This window comes from Bolinopsis microptera, chromosome 8 (genome assembly GCF_026151205.1).
Source record: "Bolinopsis microptera isolate Bmic1 chromosome 8, MBARI_Bmic_1.0, whole genome shotgun sequence".
In the NCBI taxonomy this organism is placed as follows: Eukaryota; Metazoa; Ctenophora; class Tentaculata; order Lobata; family Bolinopsidae; genus Bolinopsis; species Bolinopsis microptera.
The window spans coordinates 14,565,081-14,579,934 of record NC_087079.1 but is presented as its reverse complement, the minus strand read 5'-3'; the positions used below and the strand labels follow the sequence as shown (position 1 = coordinate 14,579,934).

The 14,854-nt window shown below is 36.5% G+C and overlaps 2 protein-coding genes across 7 annotated transcripts in view; one reads left to right on the top strand and one right to left on the bottom strand.

Annotated features, from left to right (window-relative positions):
• LOC134819737 (filamin-B-like) overlaps positions 1–14,854 on the top strand; it is a 38,634-nt gene that overhangs the window by 6,698 nt on the left and 17,082 nt on the right. For 3 of the 6 annotated variants that reach the window (XM_063829852.1, XM_063829848.1, XM_063829853.1), the window contains exon 2: positions 10,558–10,646. Coding sequence is in view for 1 of the 6 variants with exons in the window: in XM_063829845.1 (XP_063685915.1) it covers positions 13,268–13,334 (67 nt within the window). In the remaining 5 variants the exon portion in view is untranslated. Of the gene's footprint in view, positions 1–10,557; positions 10,647–13,054; positions 13,155–13,192; positions 13,335–14,854 lie in introns of those variants that run through there. The other 3 variants (XM_063829855.1, XM_063829851.1, XM_063829845.1) reach the window with 3 other exon arrangements.
• Positions 2,794–6,426, bottom strand: LOC134820175 (protein disulfide-isomerase-like). Its single transcript, XM_063830397.1, has 12 exons — positions 6,276–6,426; positions 5,944–6,036; positions 5,400–5,544; positions 5,071–5,132; positions 4,795–4,937; positions 4,515–4,637; positions 4,315–4,399; positions 3,991–4,182; positions 3,715–3,849; positions 3,399–3,516; positions 3,130–3,259; positions 2,794–2,933 (listed from the first exon to the last, which is right to left on the bottom strand). The coding sequence occupies exons 1-12, from the start codon at positions 6,424–6,426 to the stop codon at positions 2,832–2,834; spliced, it is 1,479 nt and encodes a 492-aa protein (XP_063686467.1). The 3' UTR covers positions 2,794–2,831.

Sequence of the window (14,854 nt, the reverse complement as noted above, 5' to 3'; positions counted from 1 at the left end):
AATTTTTCCATTTCGAACTTTTTGTCCGGTATATGACAACTTTTAATTTCAGTCAATTTCAATAGCTATCATTAGATTAATATATATTATTCATATCAATGAAAACTAGTAGTAGTTATTGTAAAATTTTAACGATCTAAATTGTAAATATCACATTATGGCATGATCAATATCTTAATCTACATTTCTTTTCGAAAGACTTTAAGTTTATTTTTAACGAGAAACATTGGGCAAATGAATCTACAACAATACGTTTTATCGAGAACATCATAGTGCCGTATGTTAACGACGAAAAGGTTCTCCTTGGTCTGCCGGAGGCACAGAAAACTTTTCTAGTATATGATGTTTTCAAGGGTCACTTCAAGGGACGGAAAAATTTAACGAAATTATGGCACTCAACAACATAGTTCATGAGCTAGTCCACGCCAACATGACAAACTTGTTCCAGCCTCTAGATATTATGGTAAATCGTGTTGCCAAGGACATTGTCCGACGTTGTTATATAGATAAGGTATGTGAATACTCTATTTTAATTACCTTTCAAAAGTGGGTACGCTCGGACGCTCGGTTCACGCGGGTAATTTTCGCTAGGAGTACCATGAAGAAACATTATTATATAGGACTCACACAATTTAGTACACTGATATTTACAGAAAAGAAAAAGTTGTTCATGCTTATATTAATAGTACAACTTTATTGAAAGGACAACATAATAGAAGAGTAATAAAATATTTTTCTAAGATCAAAATTTCAATAAGTTCCGCGCCGTCTATTGCCCTTTGAACCCGCTAGTAGTAGTTTATAGTAGCAACAAATGATAAAACTAAGTAAGTAAATTTGATAATAATTTTTTGAGCTTAAAAAGGTTCTATACTGCGGTCGGCTGCTGTAATGTAATATATTGAGTGTTAATATATTGTTGAGTATTGAGATTAAGTTACCGTTGTAAAAGGTGTTAGTAACAATAAATAGTTGGTTTTAGAAACAATAAATATAGTAGGTTTTCGTAACAATAAAATGTAAAAATAAAAATTGTACGTTGAACTTAAAACTGTTCTGTATTGCGGTCGGCTGCTGCAATGTAATATATTGAGTGTTGAGTATTGAGATGCTTATATTATATGCTATCGTATAAAAAATGGATTTAAAGATCATTTGCTGGTATAAAAAAACGTCAAAAGAAATGAAAAAATTCGGATTTTTGATGGTTTTGAATGCCTTCTAGCGTTTATATTAATGTCCGTTCATAATTATGTCCGTTCATTTAATGTCCGTCCAAATAAGGTCCGATAAGGTATGTTAAATAAACCACAACACGGCAATAAACAACAGCAATAAACAGCGGCTGGTCACACTGAGCCTTATAGGGCCTCAGAGCAGTAAATAGGAATACGTATAACCATCAACACGCTCTCGTAGTCCCAGTGTGGAGCTCTTTGTTGAGTTCGGCCATATCGGGCCCGTAACAAAAGAAAAAACAGCGGCTGCTCACAGCAAGCCTCATAGGGTCTCAGAGCAGCGAATACGCCTTGGCACGTGGCCTGTATCTCTCAAGATGATTCGTTCTTGTGACTCAAACGTGGCTCTTTATTGGCACTATATTATTGAGCTATATCATTACGCTTGTGCAACTAATGTAAACCTATGTAAGCGTATGGGCAGCAAATTACGGAACACGATATTCAGACTTTCTGAAAAGTGCGATTAGTTTTGTAATCGTACCAACTATGTTTTCGGTTGTTCTCAAAACAATGCGATTAGTTTATAATCGCGCTCCCTGTCCCCTCACAAGTTTCATTTAGCCAGGAGGGGGAAATCGAAAAAAATCCGGTGCGATTATGAAAAATATAAGTGGCCGTCAAATAGGTCAGAGGTGGAGTTAGATTACAAACTGAATCACTTAGGGAGGCAAATTTCAATAAAGACTCTTCGTTGACGTTAATACGACCAAGAGAAATTATTTTAAATATTAGAGTATTAGACCCTTGAGGCAAAATAAAATATATACAGGGTGGGCCAAAAGTCAGTACCCATACGTTGGCCTTAATAGCTCCGCCGTGTTTTATATTTGAGAGCTGTTGCTTTGCAGATGGCATACTGTATTTACTGGTTCGAGGATTCCGTCGTCAAAATTTGAAAATTCGAATATTTTAGACCACGCCCATTCAATATTAAAACACCTATATTGTTTTCTCTGAACATGCTGAACGCCTAATTTTTTCAGAGACGGTAGATTTTCAAATGTTGCATATGATCTGAAAACATGAGGCAAAAAGGATTAGAAATAACGAAGTTATTAAGCATTTTCTGTATCTCGTTAACAAAATTGACTGGATGATTATGTGACACCGTGACACGACACCTTAATTGGGCACCCTTAACAATTCCCATAATGTTTAACGGGGTAGTTAACGGGGTCACATTATCACGTGATTAGGTAAACCAATCACCTGATCACACGTAATGAATAAACTCGTTATGCTTTATATCTCGGTCATCTGAGAAGCTACAGTTCTAATTCTTTCAGGACAAACGTAATTCGAAAATCCAAACACAATTCAATAACATTTAGCTTGATCCGACTATCCAAACCATCAAATAAATGTGAAAATGAACCTCCATTTGAAAAAAATGAACGCGAATATTTTTCGAGTTGACAAATTCTTCGAACCAGTGGTGGTACTAAGTCATACCAGAAAGAAGTATTTAAATTGGGCACTCAGTGACTGAGCTATAAAGGCCAACATATGGGTACTGACTTTTGGCCCACCCTGTATATATGTATATGCTAACATGATTTCAGATGAAATTAAAATTTACTGCAATTGTACCTAAAGTTCATCTTTATTACTATCTTCATCTGTGAATACAGCCTCTTTAAGGTAATTTTCAAGGTCTTCAAGTGATCGCCCTTCTCTTTCATATTCGAGACCCTGAAAATTGATGTTGATTTTCATAACCGCGACAGAACATTGTGCAGTCCGATGTTGCATTATTAAATAATAAATAATAATAAATGTCACCTAAATTAAACACAATTTCTTTCGGCCCTTTACTGCTTGAACGGATTGAGAATGTTGAGAATAAGATTCTTTAAATTTCAACAATAATAAGCAAACTTTAACTTACTTGAGTGACATCTGGTACCCCTCTGGGGTAAAAAAGCAAGGTAGGTACTTTCTTAACCTCTAGACCAGTCACGTTCTTCACATGCTGACTTTTCATGTGCGCTATTTTTACTGTTTCGTGTGTCTCATACCTTAGAGGATTATATCATTCAGTGGTCAGTTCAAAGGAAGTTTACTCATAGTTGTCTTAGAAATACAAAATTCTTGGGAAAAAATTATATCAAATAACATAACTCCAAATAAAATCGTTTTTATCGTTGTTGGACTTACTTTTTAGCCAACTCCTCCCATGTTGGTTTGAAGGTCTCACAGTGAGGACAAGAATCCCGGTAAATCATCACAAACACATCCTTATCTGGGTTAAGGACGTAATCCGGGTAGTTTGTACCTGGGAAGATTTTCAACTCTTAATCAAAACAATCCTTGTCTAAGTTGATATTCTTATCTCTGTGTAGTGTGTACAGCATTGCCGTTTGGTAGCATTTCTTCTAAGTTTATAGTCTCATCTTCCAATCGTCTAATCGAGTTAGTTTGAAGTTGGTCATTGATAACTTGAATCTCTAAGTATGCTACCCATGTTACTCACTTGTGAGGTATTTGACAGGTCTAGTGTCCCAGTCCTCTGGTAGCTTGTCCTCTCCTTCCTGAGCCTGTCCAGGCTGTGCTGGGGTTGACATCTTACTTTCTCCAACCATGTAGTCCTCTATTAGCTGAGCTATACCTGGAGATCATTTGTTAAGATTTGTTATTGTTAAGATTTTTAAAGATTTGTTAAGTAAATTAAACATTTTAGAAGCTTTTCTCGAAGATGCCATATTTTAAGTTTTCATGTTTTTGGCCTGGTTTATGTTTTTGTGCTTACCTTTCTCTGAAAGATCCTTAGTGCTTGACATCTGTCCTTTAGTGTTCTTTTCCTTATCCGTGTCTAAAATGTGAACAATTGGCAGTTCTTCCGCTTTGATCTTGAAGAAATCTGCAAATCTCATAACATATTCATCACTCATCTCCATCTCAACAAAGTTACATTTCTCTCTGTATGTCCTAGATGCCTTGCCTGAGGATATACGATGTGGTTTAGTATATAAAATGGGTTTAATGCCAAATGAGTGGTAAAACTGTAAAAAACTTTATGCCACTGTGCCAAAAACCACAATATTCAATTCAGCTCCCTTTCAAATTTTCTTACCCATTATGTCGAGTCTTTGCTCATACCCGTCATCTTTGTCATGGAAAAGTAAAACTGAGGTAGATATGCTTTTTAACTGGAATACCTGAAATGGATTTATGATTATTTTTTATCGAATAGCATTTCTTTCGTTGATACTTCGAGGATTAGTTTTAATTTGATTGTCCAAATAAGGTTCTTAGGGTTATCAAAGAACCTACCATTTTATGGTTGTCAATATTAAAAGGTATAACGAGGGGGCGTCTAGCACGTGCTATGAACTCTTTTACTCCCTCCCAGTCTGTTAGATCCCTGTGTGTAACCCTGTAGGGCTTACCTTCCAGCTGAATAGAGAAAACCATGAGTCAGTATTTGATTCAACATTTCAGATATACACATTTTTGAATTGGCCTATCAATTTATCCTCTTGGAAACTTGGCATAGTAAATGAGCACAAGAATGGCTCCAACATAATAAAGACTCGCAAATATTTGTTCTTACGTTAGAATGAACAGTAATTCCATCTAATTGGGTGTTATCCAAGAGTATTGCAGCCGCGGGAAGTTCCATTTCCCAGGCCAGTTTATCAAAATCCTCAACTTCCTTTCCCGATGAGAATTTCCCGACCACGGATACAGCAGATACTAGAATTGTGAAATTGTTTGATTCTTCAAATCGTTGAGATATGTAACATGTTTAACATATGCAGGAGATATTGAGATATTTAAGATATGGAGAATTTGAGGTACTAGAATTGAATGAAATATGTACACTTACCTGACAGGAATTCCTCAAGTTCATCAGGATTTATCACTATTGTTGCATCTTCTTCATGTTTTCTAGGTATTGATAATATTTATAGACATCTTCCCACACATATTTTCCAGTCAGCAATGAATTGTGACGGTTCTATGGATTGATATTTCAACTCTCATTTTCATAAAATGGGAGCAAAAACGGATAAAGCCGATAAAATAGCATTCAAAGTTAACAATCAGGTACTCGACCTCCACAAACGTATTTTAACTGTTACAGTCCTCTACGTCTGTTAGTACACAGTCCTCTTTTAAAAGTGCTAATAGCCCGCTCTAATACCCACTACTCACTTAACAAACTCCAGAACCTTCTCCTCTGTTCTCATTGAAGCGTACTGCTTCCACTCTCCCTTCCGTACGAAGAATATTGTAGGGAAACTGGTCACTCCTTTACTGTTGTGAATCTGCTTATTCTTTTCTACGTTAGCGCTGAAAACTGTACGTGATGGAGTTAAGCTATGGTTTAGTTATGTTAGTTAGCATTTTTAGGGTGTGCTATTGGAATGTTATTACTTTGCTGTTAGACAAAACTCATTATCCACTTTCAGACGGACTGAATTGAAACCTTAGTTACAGATAAACACTCAAAAAAAGGCAAACTTAAAATTGCTTTCCATATTCCTTCTTACATAAAGTAGAGTAAAGTGTACAGAAGTTGTTGATGGGTGTTTAAATGTAGTTAAAGTAACAACTGCAAACATGCAGCCTGTTTAAAAGTCAGGCTGGACTTGTCAGATTTGCTAGTCAAAACGTTCTCCTCCAAAAGTTGAAACCTTAGAAATACTCTCCAGCTGGGAAGAGAGAGAGAGTTTTATTGACAAGTGTTGATCTTTACCTTTCGTTTTGGAGTCTGGACTGTTGTTCAGATTCTCCGCAATTTTCTTCCAAGTTGGAGCAAAGCTTTTGCAATGTCCGCACCAGTCCACATCTGAGGGGACAGTATTTTTTATAATTCGTGTTCTGGCTACTTTAAGGGGTCTTATGTTATAACTTATATAACTTATATTATAACTTATGTTATAACTTATATCATATAACTTAATCATATTTAACCTCTAGTAAACCTGTTTTTATAAACTCAGGAATATGGAAAAAAACTGTTTGTGATTTTCAATTTGCGGTAGTATGAAGTATAAGTGAGGGCATTTCTGTGAAAGTTATACTCACACACGAAGACGATAAAGTTTGGCACTTCATTCACGGTTTTATCCAGGTTTTCGTCCGTAATTGTCCATTCTTGGTCTAGACCCAGGTCTTTCTCTTCAGCTCCCAGAATAACATGAGTAACAAGGAGCAGACACAATACTATCCGATACATGTTGCCCCTGAGAAGCTATAGGTGAAGTTAGAAGACTGGAGAAGTGATCTCATATTCAAAAATTGAAAGATTAAAATATTCAAGGATTCAAAGATTCAAGGATTCAAAGATTCAAGGATTCAAAGATTCAAGGATTCAAACGAGAAAGGAACAAACAAGTTTACAGACTTATGGCAGGCCACCGGGCCACCGTAGCTTATCTACTGCTCACCAAACAACCGAAATGCACCACGTATAATAGACGTGTAGTAACATTTAAATACCAATGATCAAGCCAGCACTGTAACCAGAATGGGATTGTAATATATTCATTATACCTTCACTTGAAACTGTTAACAAAAATTTCTACTAAAATTGTAGTTCTATGAGGACTCAAACTTCTCTGTAAAGTTAGCAGTTTGGTTAATAGAAAACACTGCTTTTACAGCTATTCAGCCTCTGTTTACTGTAAACAGAGACTGAATAGCGGTACAAGCATCCTCACAATCTGATCAGTGCTAAAACTGATAAAATCTAAACATCAACAATTGTTCAGATTTCCTTTTATTTCTGTCATCAGTAACATCAAGAAACAGGTAAGTCTGCAACTTTTTATTCGTTCTAAAGAATTTTAATTTGTCTTCAGGTGTTACGGATAAGTGCAAATAGAGCGTACCACAGTAATAACTAATAATGTATTGACAAACTTACACTGCCTTATGGTGTGAGTTAACTTCAATATTCGCAAAACAGAGAAGTTGAGTAAAATATATATACTTCTCAAAGCTTCCTGAACAAAGAATTAAGAAACACAGTGCCGTATTCAGATAGTAAGATTGTACTTTTAGCAGGTTTAGCAGGTCCAACAGGTGCCACAAACTCTGGCCCAATTAAATTAGTGTCTTGCTAATCACTGATTGATTTAAACAGTAATCTCTGTCAAGTATACGTGGCTTAATCCGCGCTGTTTAAATCAAAATTGAGGAGCTGTGAATCGCAGCGCCAGCTGGGTTCTTGAGATTAAATTTAGACCTCCAAATTGTAGAAAGTTGAAAATTTGATGCGGGTAGCTGTAATATACATTGAAAACATCTAGATTTTGGAATCTCAAATGTCAGTGTCGAATACATACAATGTACGAGTGTTATTGCAATGATTCTAGACAGTTGAATACCATGTGTTAGATTCCACATGGAACTTGAATCACATTCCTTGGTTACAACCAGAGATATAAGACTTTCTGTAGAAGATATTGTTAGCGATCTTGAAAATATCGAGCACCATTTTGGGGAGAATTTGAGGTCATTTGAGTCAGAAATGACTCATTTCTAATCAGTTTCAGATTGTACGTGTTACGGCATTGTTACGACTAGATTTGTCTAAGTTAGCAGGATATTGCTGAGACGGGTAATTCGTATTATACCTAAAGATAGTCTTAAGTTCCAACACACTTCTTATACACACACTAAAAGAGTTTCGTATCTCATGTTAATTAGATGATCGAGCTGCAACGGATGTTTGTACTCTGCTCTGCGTGTTCAACGGAGTGAGAATCGTATTTTAACCTAGGATATATTGTAACTTTGTATATTATATATAATATATAACTCTATTATATATAATATATTTGTAATGTTTCCTCGATTATAATTATATGCTAGTTAAATGTTAATTATTTCCTCAGTTATTTAAATCCACCCTTAATAGCAATAAGTCGCGGCCGTTATAAAAAGCCTGGGCCATGTTTGAAAGGTGTTTGAGTATTTTAGCTAGTTTACCGTTAGTGTTTTGATACCGTTATAGTTTATCTCATATGTTTTTGTCTGGTAATTGCCCGGTACTAACGACGTTTAAAAGTAGGAACGGAGTAAGTTATGTTAGGGGTGAGAGCAACCCCATCATACCCCATCTTAACTCTAGCTAACTGGCGGCCGTCAGTACCTTACCAAAGAAATGTCCTCCTCCCAGAAATAATGAACATTGCAATTTCAGGAATTCGTTATTTAAAGAATTTACAGTGCCTTAGTTAATACTTGTAATATCTTTGTGCTTTGTGTCGCGAATTAGAATTTAACGTATTTCTGCTTGTTAATCTATCTCGTCTTAACATTTTAACAAAAATAATAACACAAGTAAATTCCACCGATAATTTGAATGTGCTTGTATTTTTGTTTTGTGCTTTTGGAGATAATTACACGATAAATAAGTTAAAGAGCACATTATTACAAAATTAGATATATATTTATAGTGCATATTATAACCAAATAAGTACGCTAACTCAGAATTACATGGGCTATGCCAGCACGTCGAGTGAAGTAATTGAGCACTAATTCGTCTAATTTGGATAATCCATGTTAGTTATAATAATATTAGGTCGCATATCTCGTACTAACCTGGGGTAGGCGCGTGGATGGAAAAGGATTGTTGTCGCGGTTTTGTGCAGTAGCTTGAAAATGCTGTAAGCTTAAAAGTTGGAATATAATGATTAATAATAATATTGGCTGTGTCATGAGGGGGTGTGTACTGTGTAAAGATATGTAATGTGTTTCAATTGTCTTAGTTCGCTAATGATATTCAAATTAGTCGCAGTCTATTTTGCCCAACAACATTCAACTTGTCACCTGGTTATCTCAGTTTTCACTTTGTAGCTTTTACAATATTCTCACTTTTACAATATTGTTTCTATCATAGTTGTCAATATTTGGGCATACTGATTATACTAGAAATATCTTGATTGTTTCAATCTAACAATGGAAAATATGCCTACTTTTCACTACTGCCCGCCCCCTAGCAACACACCGGATATTAGCACCTGTGAACACCAGTGCTGTTGCTACAATTTGGCACCTCCGTACGTTGCAGAGCGCAGCAAGGTTGGGAGTTGTATGAGCTCCTCTACCTTTAGTGCCTCACCGTGTGTAGCTTCATGCTAATTGATAAAATATGTGCCATTTTCTTAAGAAAATTGTTGATTTACTGTATCCTGGTGCTTCCTTTTCAGCTTGGGCTTATGTTTTTATGCCTTTAAGAAACATTTCACCCGTGGGCCGTGAGGTGAAATTCTTCTTTCATGCTGATTCGAAGGCCATTAAAGCATTTGACCCAGTCAAAAAAGTTTCAGTTGTATATCTTTTACGGTTTTTGCGGAAAGTCGTGTTAAAGTTGATGCCGTGGTGTCAGTAAAATGGCACGGATAAATAAATATATATATATATATATCGTCTTGCTTTATATATAGTAAGATTATGATCGTGTTTTTGACACGGCATATTTGGATGTTTCAAGCATCTAGCTTAATTGTATTATTTTTATCGTGTGATTAGTTTAGCTGTTAGCGTACAGTAAATATCATTTCCATGATTACTATCTATTGCGATAATACCGCGAATGCCAGTAGTATAATTAAATTTTAAAAAAGCAACTACAGACCAGTACGTCTTATAAGTAGTAGTACTTCAGTAATAGCTGAGGTAATACAATTACAAAATTACCATTGAATTAATTAATTAGTTTTACTGATAGTTTAAATCAACACCACGTTGGTTGTTACATTCACGCCTTAGTTCAGAACATGCGACTCACATTACTTCACTTTTCTGCTTTATCAATTATTTCCCGTGTGAATGTGTTAAAAATTGTGGCAACTGCAGTACTGGTTTTATGTATTGTGCCATAATATTCTGATTTCACTTTTTTCGAATGAATTCTGATATCATTCAGCGTCTGCTAGAACTAAAAAAATGTGTTTGAACTTTGAGTGCTCCATCTCTTTAGATCTTTATCGCTTGTGCTCACTAACTGTTCCCGAACTTTTCTTGTTCATAGTAACCTCATAATCTTAATACTTACGTTATTTAGTATTTTCATAGATTATTCTAATTCTATATTAAGTGGTGATTTAGAATCTAAATTTGTGGGTTTGCAGTCTGCACGTGAAATGTGGTGAACATTTTGGTAATTCCGCTACCAAACCACATCTTCCATTGAAATTAACCTCTAAGTTTCCTTGTAAATGTAGTAAGCCTATAATCCCGCTGTTATTTATTTTCTATCTAATTGTTTTCGATGTTGAATTAAACTTGTGCAAATTTATCCTTTTGAAACCCAAAGTTGTCTTGATACTAGAGATATTGACCCCCAATGTTTCCCAAGGTGAAGTAAATGGGAACTGAAGTTATGACGACATGAGAGTACTAATGATAAGCACAGTGTTCTCAGATCTACTCTAAACTTAAAACAAGGTTTGTTCTCATTTATCATCGTTAATTTATTTTTATGATTTTTATAATTAAAAAACAAATAACCAATTTATTAAATATGTCTACTATATCTGCTATATATTAATATACCGAGAACCGCATTGTAATTGTGTATTAGGGGGCCCTGTGCAGTTTCATGTTCTTTTCTTACTCTATATATTATACATGTATCTAGGAGGTTACTTTTAATATGACATCAACAAGTCATACCATATAGCCATTCTGCGGAGGGAAAAGGTTCAGTACAGTTAATTCTTGAGTAGGAACAGGAGTCAGTACTCAGTATTACTCAACTCGTTCCTGGTACGATCCCGAAATAGACTGGTCTGGTATTAGCTTATTAGGCTATTAGCAATTACAAAACTCATCGTGTAGGTGGGAGTTTGTTCCCTTAGCCGAGTTCACAAGAACAGATTTATTGAAATAGGACATTGAGTATATCCAACTATCATCACGGATCAACCGGTTCATTATGTTATTGGGTTCTGCTTTGTGCTTACATAAACATATCGATATAGATTAAAAGCGGTTGTGACTTCTGATTAATGAAATCTTTTGAAAGTGTGTTATTTTGTGTTCAGTGGTTTAAACTTCTGAAGCTCATGAGCGAGTCCACGAGAAGTCTCTAATTTCGATCCTCTTCTTACCTCAAATACGGCACACTCGGACGTCTGTGAAACATCAAAATACTACTCCTTTACAAATACTTCTTAACTTTCGCAGGATCGCTCTATGTACAACTGGGTATTTATATTCTAATTTCGACCCTATATACCGCTCATTACCGTGTTCGTGAGGAATGTTAGTATGTAGACAGACAGCTTAGTTAAGTCTGTCTACCCTGGGCTGTGCTCGCAGCTCGTCTGATATCTTTCAATGTATCTTGATATCAGAGCTTTGTCTTCAGTTCCTGCTACCTTTTATGCTAATTTCACTTTTACAAACGTTTCAGGAACCTTTCTTTAGTGTACAAAAACAAAGGGTTCACGTGAAACAAGCTGTTAAGTGTCAAGTAGATAACACCTGTTCTTATTAACAAAGTTTCATATTTAGCTCGCTCCATTCTTGCCATTTTGTTACATTTTTTCGCTCCATTTCCGCCTTTTTGTTACATTTTTTCTGGCACTATCGAAAGGTTTACTGAAATGTCTTAGTACGGCTTTGTATAATATCTTCACACTTTTTGAGACGTGAACTTTTGGAAAGGCCCTGTCTAAAAAGTCAGTTTGTTCGATGAAATTGCTGTCTCAAACAGTAGAGTGCCCTGACATGCCACGATCAAAATACACACAGTAATAGTTCACCGTGATCTCAGACACCAATTTCACCTGACAACACCATGATAGACATACGAAAACACCATGGTAACACCATGGCAACACCATGATACTATCAATATCATGATAGACATAACAAGTTCTGAATAAGCTGGCTGGGGAACCCGTAGAAGCAAATAGAAGCGAGGTAGAGCTGTACTGCCTAGTTTGAGTACCTTCCAGGCAAAAGCACTCTCTTCTAAGAAGGCTTCCTCGGACAAACAAATCAAGAAGAGTCTTCTTGATTTGCTTTTTACCTTTTCTCTGGGGGAAACCTTGTAACTACCTCGCCACAATAATTGTGCGCACCGCCCCAATTTTTATTTCAATTATTGGCAATTAGGTTTATTGTAATTTGTATAATTTTATATCATCATGTTGTTTATACCTTTGTTTTTATGATGATCTGAGCTATGGTTATACGACGGGTACTGTACATAATCAATTAGTAGTATTCACATGGTATTAATTAACTAATTCGAGTTTGTGTCTGGTAATCTGAGATACGTAACTTAGTAGCAATATAGTTGTAATTTGAGTGTTTAGCTTCTAGATCATTGTCTACTGTCTAATTTTGTATCACATCATATACCTACACACTAGTACAACCCTGATTCACCAAATACAACCCTGATTTACAAACTACAATTCCAACTTTTCTTAAGAATTATAGCTCTTCTGCATTTTCTTCGCACCTCTTTTCATCCGCATTTTTTCCTAATTACGTCCGTCTAGCTTGTAAGTAGGAACTGCTGTTTATCCACAGATAATTATCCCTGTAATTACCTCCAATTATGTGTCTTATTCCAGGTCTTGCTGCTACAGCTGGTAATAATATTCCAGATTTTAAACACGTTAGGTGGGCTCATGCACGCGGTTAATTGAATAATTGCATTATTATACAGTGAAAAGCACGTGGTACACAACATTCCATCGGAGCTACATCACGTGACAAGTGCCCAGGTTTTGAAGTTGTTGCCGTTTTATTACTGTATGTGCCCATACGTGTACATATATTTCGTGATATTTTGACAATTTTATTATTTGGGCTTTTAAAAAAATTTTTGACTCCAGTACACGTGCTATTTTTACCCTGAAGTTGAGTTGCAGCTCTTGCAATAAAGGATTTCAGACAGTCGGCGGTTTCAACACTTGCTGCGAGAACCTTAAAATAGTAAGTTCTATTGAAGATCTGCAGGCTTTGAAGGTATTGTCAGTTTACTTATATTCCTGTTTGCCCGCGTTGTTACATATTAGTGCTCTTGGTTAAGCAGACGTATTGTTACCATGTACCGAGATCGACCCATTCCTATGGAGTACGCTATGGGAACAGGTTTTGGGCTAACAAAACCAGGTTTAAATAATATTTATTATTATTTAGATAATATTTAATAAATGTTTACATCCCATTACACTAAATTAGCAAGTGGTGTATTTGCCGTGATGGGTTATTTCTAGTGGAGATGCATTTCATGATATTTCGGCAAGTTTCTTTGAGCTTTTACAATATTATATGGCGATCACATCGATTCTGAAGTCAGGGAATATGCAGGTTTAAGATAGATGGTGTTTCAACGCTTTCTTCGGGAACGTTCTGAGAGGTTGAAACTTGAAAGCAGTTGTTGTTGTGAGATGGTGATAGTATGTTTTGTCACCTACTCAGCTGACTGATCCTACTTATCAGATATGCAGTGGGTTATTATTATTTCCCAGTCAAACTGCTCATCAAATATGTGCGGGTGTTTGTTGTTTTCACATGTCAAAACACAGATCTGCATCACCTCCCTATCAGTAGTGACTAGTCAAGCTAATGATATCGGGGGGTATTCGTGGTCTGTTGTTGAAATGTTTCAAACCCACATTTGTGCTTGTCAGCGACATTATGCCGTTTACCGGGTCATATACGCGATGACATGGGACTTATTGACTGTGACCAAATATGGCAAATGTGACCAAATTGTTGGGTTTGACGTGAGTCGGTCTATCGGACAGGAGTCGGGAGGATACCGAGCTTGCAATTGAGGACCCGCCAATCCCAGCACAGATAAACTATTTGCTTGGTATTTTGTGCCTGGTACTGCTTGTTGGGTTAGATTCAGCAGTCTGGGTGAATTAATCTTGGCAGCAGCTTGTTTAATTTAATCTTATATGTTGCTGTTTATTGACAGATTTGTTTTATCGAGTTTACGAAAAACATTTGAGGTAGGGTAACACTGTCTTATTTTCGCATGATTTTCGCAACGCCCTGTATTTTTAATCAGTTTGACAACAGTCCAAACTTTCAACCTCCAACCTGGCTGCCAATTATAACCTCCAACCTGGCTGCCAATTATAACAATAAGAGGGAATGGCAGAATGAGTTGCAGGCTGGCCGTACCACGTTACAACGAGTCCCTGGCTGCTGTCCTGCTGGTTGCCCTAGCTTCCATGACAACCCTGGCTGCCATGGCTACCCTGGCTCCCATGACTATAACTCTGGCTGCCCTGGCTGCTGCCCTGGCTACTCTGGCTGCCCTGGCTACTCTGGCTGCCCTGGCTGCTGCCACATAACGTGCTAACTAACAAGAGGACCTGTCAGCGCTACAAGAGGACCTGTTATATACTGTTAGTTAGAATGTACTGATATAGGAACACCTACTTGGTACCTGGTAGTAGGGTTGCGGAGGTTGGCAGTAGGGTTGTGTGAGGTGAAGTGAGGCTGAAAGTGGGGTTGGAATCACTAATCAGGGTTTTGCTGTTTAAAGGATACATTTATGAGAGGGCTTTTGTGGGGATTCTGCGCTGTTAACAAATTGCCGAAAATATTTCGGATAAATAGTGATGCCAACTTTTATATTGCTTGAAGGTTCTGGTATAAATAGAAGTATTCAACAT

Excerpts from the sequence above, each read along its gene's own strand:
- LOC134820175 (XM_063830397.1), bottom strand. The coding sequence starts at position 6,426 with ATGTATCGGATAGTATTGTGTCTGCTCCTTGTTACTCATGTTATTCTG. Across the intron at positions 5,545-5,943 it reads TCCAGACTCCAAAACGAAAG|TTTTCAGCGCTAACGTAGAA; the intron begins GTAAAGATCAAC and ends CATCACGTACAG. Across the intron at positions 3,260-3,398 it reads TGGGAGGAGTTGGCTAAAAA|GTATGAGACACACGAAACAG; the intron begins GTAAGTCCAACA and ends TAATCCTCTAAG.